At 46.2% G+C, this 7,600-nt stretch overlaps 1 protein-coding gene across 4 annotated transcripts in view; it reads left to right on the forward strand.

Annotated features, from left to right (window-relative positions):
* dennd1b (DENN/MADD domain containing 1B) overlaps positions 1-7,600 on the forward strand; it is a 91,666-nt gene that overhangs the window by 52,421 nt on the left and 31,645 nt on the right. For all 4 annotated transcript variants that reach the window (XM_042225525.1, XM_005933782.3, XM_005933779.3 and 1 more), the window contains 3 exons: positions 1,005-1,105; positions 2,795-2,840; positions 3,981-4,082. In XM_042225525.1, coding sequence (XP_042081459.1) covers positions 1,005-1,105; positions 2,795-2,840; positions 3,981-4,082 — 249 coding nt within the window. The remainder of the gene's footprint in view (positions 1-1,004; positions 1,106-2,794; positions 2,841-3,980; positions 4,083-7,600) is intronic.

Raw genomic sequence — 7,600 nt, forward strand, 5'->3', positions numbered from 1 at the left:
GGACTGAGGCTAACTGCTCTGCTGTGTGTGTGTGTGTGTCGTGTGTGTGTGTGTGTGGTGTGTGTGTGTGTGTGTGTGTGTGTGATGTGTGTGTGTGTGTTGTGTGGCATAGTGTGTGTGTGTGTTGTGTGTGTGTGTGGTGTGTTGGGTGCATGTGTGTGTGAGTGTGCATGTGACGTGTAGCTCGGTTTCATGTGATGAGATGTCAAGAGGGAGATGCTGGCTGTAAGACAATGGAAGACAATGACTTTAGTTCTGGGTGTAATATTGGTTTGACAGTGTAAAAAGCTCCTTTGAAAAGCAGTGTCATCTTCACGTGATTGCTCCTCATCATTTGTTTAAAAAAGAGGTTAATTATTCCGTTTTTTCCCCTTTAATTTCCCAGTCATCGTGGTCGGGTAATTCAGATTTTTATGGCTACTGTCAGACTGTTTTGGCTTTCTTTTGTTGCTTTTGTGCAGGTCACAGCACAATCCCGACTTACTGACACTGATTGAAAAAGAGTTTAATAATGAACTCTGACTCTTTAAAAAAAATGGGGTCAGAATCAGTGTTTTAAAGTAATGACTCGTAATGGCCAGGTGCAATAGCAGCAAAACGTGTTTGCTCTAATGACCCTGGACAAGTAAATCGATACGGAGACGGCGCTGGATGCGTGTTGGCTGCTTTCCTTAGATCAATCTTTTTAATAGTTTTCTTTTCACATCAGTCGTCTCTGCTTTCTCTGTCACGAGGTCGGAGGCGGGCCCTGTCAGCGGGCTCGGCCATCAGAAACGGACGAGGATGAAACGACTGCATGTTTGGTTTATATTAAAGGACATAACAGCGTGTGGGCGGGGCCACTGTAGTCATTTTTTAAAAGTAATTTATTACTTAAAATTACTTTCACCAAGAGCACAAATCAGAGTCTCCAAACTGTTCTGCCTTTTCATGAATTTTATGTTGTTGCTCAAAGTTTTTCCTTTTGAATCCCTCCTCCTCACATCTTCTCTCTCTTCCTGCAGTTAACGGCGTGTGTCCACGGCGCCGCCGCTTTGCTCTTTCCCATGTACTGGCAGCACATCTTCATCCCTGTGCTGCCCCCGCATCTTCTGGACTACTGCTGGTAAGGCTGACCACCTCTGCAGCACACACGCAGCAAACACCACGCGCATCAGCATCACCAGTGTTTTCTCTCCAGCGCACACGTGCGGCGTGGCGTGCTCTGCCACTAAAAGTGCAGACACTCGTGTTCACACCTTCTCCCACCCATTCTTCATGTTCTTGCGATTCCTCTTGTGGTGCGACTTCTCACGTGTGGCTTCCTCGACATAATGAACGGCCCCGATCACCGGGCTCCATATTTCATGCCGGCGCCGCCGCGCTCTCATCATCTGGGCTCTCTCAGGGTTTCATTACCAGCGATCCAACGCAGATCCGACAAATCTGGACGGACTTGACTGAAACTGGATGCGGAGCGGGAGTCGCGGCTCGTCTGCAAAGCCGCACGTGCTCGGGTCAACGTCAGATCTGAACGCGTGAAAGCGTTTGCAGCGTGGTTACGTTTGCCCAGCGCTTCACCATCAGCGACATTTGGCTTGAAGAAGCTATAAATCACTGACAGTGAAATGTGATTTTCAACACTCTGCAAAGACTCATCATTATCTTATTCAATCACAGCGGTGTCCTCATGCGCTGATTAGATAATGCAATTACATTAGATGTGTGTGTGTGTGTGTGCATGAGCGTCTCTGCCCATGCCTGTGCGTCTACTGTTTGTGTAACTGGATCTGTGTAAATGTCGAACATTCATAAAACAGCATCCAGGCCTGCTGCTTGTTTTTCAGTTGCTTTAAGCTGATTACAAGCCTGTGGCTGCTGAATCATTCTGGCCAGGAACACGCTGACCCCAAACTATCCGATTATTACCGCCTCTGTAAACCTCATCGTAAAAATGGTTTCTATTATTTGACTGTTTTTGTTGATTTTATTCCTCGTGCTGATGGGGAGCGGTCCGTGATTCAACTTTTCCTTTCCGCAAACTTTGAAAACGAAGATATATATCACACCAAATAAGGACGACATGATAATAACCCCGAAAAACCAAACACTTTATTTTTTTTGTTGCTTTTGAAAATAAAAATAAAACTCTTGACACATCTGCCCTTTAACTTTCTGAGGGAATAATTCTTTCTGCACTTCCTGAAACTCTGTCGACTCGGAGAGAAACCAAGCCTTAAATGCTCCACTGATGCTTGTTGTTTTATACTTTTGTTATTAACCAGTAAGTTTTGCATTTCTGTCAGTATAAGTCGCTGTTATTTTTAAACTGTTCTTGTTTAATCTTTTATTCAGTCTCAATCAGCGATGTAAGGAAGGCGGGAACACATTTTGTGCTTTTAAGAATAAATCCTGTAACATGAGATTAGTTTGTGCTGCTGCTGTTGGGAAATAATCACAAACCTTACAGTGAGAAGAAAATGTGCTGCCTGTGCCTGTCAGCTGGGTTCAATTAAATATAGTTGTCAGTACATGCAGCAGTGTCAACTGTAATTATTTTAAGGATTAGTGACCGTTGTTATTTTCAACGATACGTGATTACCACTGTTCTTAATCATTTTAAGTCAGGCCTTCACATTTCAGCACATGTAACCCTGACATGTATTCAGATTACATTTATGGAATACAAAGAAACTAATTTCCACAGCTGTGATTTTTTTATTTCAAAGACTCGTGTCATCGCTGAAGTGTCCTCCGTGAATGTTTCCTCCGTGTAAGCGTCTGATCTCACAGGTCTCACTCTTTCTGTCCACAGCGCCCCTATGCCGTACTTTGTGGGAGTTCATCTCAGTCTGCTCGAGGTATGTTCGAAAGTCTTTAGCATTTTCAGTAGATTTGAATGTTACGCGTTCATTTTGTAGATGGTTTTCATTTGAGTGTTTCAATAAAATTTGACAGCTATATTTTCTTCTCTTTTCACTTCCTCTGCTGCTTTCGTGCTTCCTTAAAGCAAACGTACACAGAAGCCCAAGAAAGCATCTGCAAACAAAGAGCTTTCCTACTTCATTGTGTTGTTTGGGGGGCAAGTCATCAGCAGCACTGCTGCTTTGTGTGAATGCATGTTGCAAGAACACACACGCTTACACTTGTGTGTAAGTGTTAGTATGTAGGTGTGTGTGTTTGTGCAGATGCATATGTTCTAATGCACACGTGTGTGTGTGTGATATTTGTCTGACAGTTGCGGCAGTGGCAGTATTTATCACACTCTGCATCCGTGACAGACCTTCTTTCCGCCACTACATAATTAGTCCAGATCAGCATGTGAGCCTCCGCTGCACAGGCTGTCACAAAAGTGACAAACTAGAAATTCACACACAACGCTGCCCCCCCACCCGCCTTCCCCGCACACACACCTGCCTGCATCCTGCACCACACTGAAATAATTGTTGAATTTGTCGCCATCAGGATGCGTGCGGCACGCCGCAGCATCACGGTGTTGTTATTGATGCGTGAGGTTTTTGGTGCTGTGGAAAATGTTCGCGCGGTCCAAATGTTTTCTCTCGGTGCCATTCTTCATTTCGCCAGCTCGCGTCTGCGCGCGCGTTACCGTAAACACGTTCTAATCATTTTTCTCCCCCACGCGCCATCTTTCATCCTTAATCGTAAAGGAGTGTGATAACTGTGCAGCTTTAACCGCGGCTGCTGGATGTTCATGTTCCCGGGGCTTCAGGACAGAAATAACTTTGTCTCCCGGGAAACGCACCTGGGCCACACTGCGGGTTTAAAATCGTGGCGTCGTTTCACAATTTAATAATTCCACAAATACAAATATTTATTATGTTGAAAGATGTCAGATGCACAGGAAGTCTCCAGCACAACCATCATTAAGAAAAACAATAAATGATCGCTTTGAGTGTATGTGTATACTTTTGAAACTTGTGAAATAATAATGATGAGAATATCTACGCTGCTGCACTAACGTCGCCCTTTTCCTCCCGTAGAGAGTGCGCAGTCGATCGCTGGAGGACGTGGTCATCCTGAACGTGGATACAAACACCCTGGAGAGCCCTTTCGACGACCTGCACAACCTCCCGAGTGACGTGGTGAGACCAACGCGCAGCTTTTATTGCTACATCGCACACACACACGCAGTAATCTCACGTGCACACGCGCATGGCAAGAAAACTAAAGCGCACACACATCCAGAAACTTGTCAGAGCACGGCTCTGTCCCCTCCCCGCATCATTAACGACTGCAGCACTGGCTCCTCAGACTGCGGCTGTCTAAAGTAAACTCCCGTCGCGTCGTATGACGCTGGAAGGCAAACAGCATTCCCCGACCATCAGAGGCTGGTGGGAAAATGTGAAACTCCCTTCCCTTCATCTCCATCCATTCTAATCATTATTTCACAAAGTCTTGCGTTTCTGCCTGCCCACTGGCACGTTTCTGAGGAGGAGAGATAGGAGGAGGCAGAGAAAAGAACAGGCAGAGATGGGTGATTTTGTGGGGGGAGAGAGTGGGAAGAAAGGGGCCAATTACCAGAGTGGGCAGTGAAGCCACCTGCCAGCGCGTCGTCTCTTTAATTAACGGAGCGCCGACGCCGGTCAGTGCTACGGGAAGCTTCACCGTGGCGTCGGGGTCACTCGCACACACCGGTCTTTGTGGTGTTTGTTTAGCTCTTCTTCACGGTGTGTGTTTAAAGCTCCGCCGTGAGACGGCGAGGCCCCGCCGAGGCTGCGGACGCTCTATTACCCACGCTGCTAACAGTATATGCTCGGGCTCCACCGCCTACGGGACTCCTGTCCCAGCAGCAGGACATAATTTCATCCACTGCCCAGCAGACTCCAGACCTGCTCGCACTCCCACACTTCTCTGGTTCTCCTGGTTTAGCGCTGCTCAGCCTACTATGACTGCTAGCGTGTGTGAATGCCTCTTTACTGTGTGCACCGATCTCTTTTACGCTTTCTGCCAGCTCTCTCGCCCGTTTGCCTGCCTGACTGCTCGAGTTTCATGGCACCTGTCTGCCTTCTTGTCTCCCTCCCTCGCAGCGCTTCCCGCCTGCCTGGACGTTTCCCGCAGCCGCTGCTTGCTTCTCTGCCTGTCTGGCTACCTTCTTCTCACTTCCTGCCTGCTTGCTTTTCTGCACCCAGGGACCGAATCCCTAAATTAAATTGCAAACTGAGTTTGTCATAAAAAAGAGTCGGGGCTTTTGAAGGCGACAGAAGCGGAGAGAGAAGCCTTTGTCTTTGCCGTGTGATAAATTAAGTGGCAGGCTCGGAGGCTTTTTTGCTTTGATCCCCACTCGCCATTTTTCCTGACTAATGACAGAACATAGCCTGCACATCACGTCGAATTACACCACCTGAAACGGAAACTTTGCTGGCATTAATATATTTATCGTAACAAATTGTTGTTGTTTTTATTCCCGTTCATTTCCCCCTCCTGTCTCCTCTCATCTCTTCGCGGAGGTTAGCAGATTAATAACAAAGCGAGCAGGTACTAATTGAGTGGAATTCCAGGTCTCTTGTTAGTTTGCTTGTTAGTGATGAGGACACGCCACATGGCATTTGATGTTTGTGTTTACACAAAAGGAGGCATTGTGCAGTTTGTCAAAGTGAGGCCTGAAATCTTGATTAATGCTGAGCGATTCTCTGCCTGGGCTGAGCTGCCGAGCTATGAAAGGCGCTCCTGGTTTCTCGGCGGTTCTCGCTGTAACGCTCGGGCTTTATTCGGCGTGAAGCCCAACGATTATTTCACTTTGTGTGAATATATAAAAGCATCAAATGGATTCAAAGGCCACGGGCGGTTCTTCTGCGCGTACGACTAAAAACACCCCGATGTTGATTTAAGGAAACCTTTGGAGATCCGTTTAATTGTGGCGGCGCGAGCACATGTGGACTCCATTACGAGGATCTGCTGACCAGTGGCCGAGCTTTTAGCGGGTTCAGAGTTCACAGTTGTCCCGAATTAGTGTCTGTCTTTCAGACGGGACCCCTGCTCCAGCTCCGCCCCCTTAATGGTCTTTTCCCGCAACTTCACACATAATATTTTAGATTTATTGACTATTACGAACGCTACCACGCCAGTAGCGGTTCCGTTTAGCAGCGAGAAGGAAAGATCTGACTGAGAGTAATTGGTAAGGATGCCGCCAACGTTTGAGGGCAACTCTTGATTTTTATTGTTTTTAAATTGGAAACGTCACATTAATCAAAGATTCAGAATTAATTTCTTTTTGTCTTTTTTGTTTTTATTTGGAACATGAGGAATATTTGAAGCGTGGCGGTCCACAGCAAAGCCGTGTGTTTGTTTGAAACAGGGAACTTTGTTTGTTTGTTGACTGTTGTTTTTAAATGAAAGGCCTGATATTATCAGACAAATGGAGCCTACAGTGCTCTGGCAGGATTTTGCATTATTTAGAGTTGCTTTAACCAAAAGTTTCGATACTTTTTTTTATACATTAATGTTGATCTCACAACAGGCTGCGCTCGTGTCAGTAAAAGCAACGTGTTGACAAGCTTACTGAAAAGGAATAGTCGATAAAAACAAATAAAGAAGAAGCTGTAGTTTTCCCTGGAAGATCAAGGTATTTTTGTTTCCTTCTCTGAGAGCCGCGATTCTTCAGCAGAGATTGTGCTGATAAAGTTATAATTGGCTTTTAGTTGGAGGAGCTGTTTACTCCACCAGTCATTAAAAGTATCCAAGAATAGCAAATTAGGAGTCTGTTAATTCCGAAAACAAACACCGCACGTCTGAATCGGATTGTTTTTTGATCCTGGCAGTTGATCTCAAACCAATGATGGAAGAATTTTTTGTTTTCATGTATTATTCTTTCTGTGCCGCGTATTCAAGGTGAGCTGCTACAATGCAGCTCACATCTTTATTTTCAGATGCTCCCTCTCACATCACAGCCTAATTCCTTCTATTCTCCTCCTCTCTGCCTCTCGCTACTTTGCTGACACCGCGTACCCGTACGTACCTAGCCTTCGCACATTTGATCATTTGTATTCCCAATCAAGGGGGGGATTTACAGCGTACACTCCTACTTCCTGTATTTCAAGCCTACATTTGGAGGTTTACAAATGAACGAGGGGGTTGAGGCTGCGTCTGCGCGCCTCTCCTGAGATCACCTGGCGCACTTAATCAAACATCGCGGCTTTAATTTGGCGTTCGGTTTCTGACATTTTCCAGAAAACAACATCTACGTCATCATGTAGAGCAGAGCGCGGCCGACACCAGCAGGCAACACTCACACGGAGACACCCGCACGCCGGAGGAACGTTTGTCGTTCACGTGTAGTTTGGGGTAAACTTTCTGCTCAGATTTTGTCCATTTTCACTTCAGAATAAGTCAAGTTTGCTTCACTTAAAGCAAAGCTGCCTACGGTAAAGTCCCTCGCATGCTGTGCTGCAGCTACGTGGTAGCTCAGCGCCGGGAAAGCAGTCGCTCCACCCCGGCTACACGCTGTACTTTACCAGAAACAGTCCTGGAATCTGCACCACATCATAACAAGCTGCAAGCAAAGTATCTGATTTCCTTGTTGTGAGTCTGCATTGTACCGACTGCAAACGTCAGACGGTGCTCATTTAAAGCCTCGTTTTCCAGGTTGTGATTTGTCTTTCTG

This window comes from Haplochromis burtoni, unplaced genomic scaffold, assembly GCF_018398535.1.
Source record: "Haplochromis burtoni strain Fernald_Lab_line unplaced genomic scaffold, NCSU_Asbu1 Contig_173, whole genome shotgun sequence".
In the NCBI taxonomy this organism is placed as follows: Eukaryota; Metazoa; Chordata; class Actinopteri; order Cichliformes; family Cichlidae; genus Haplochromis; species Haplochromis burtoni.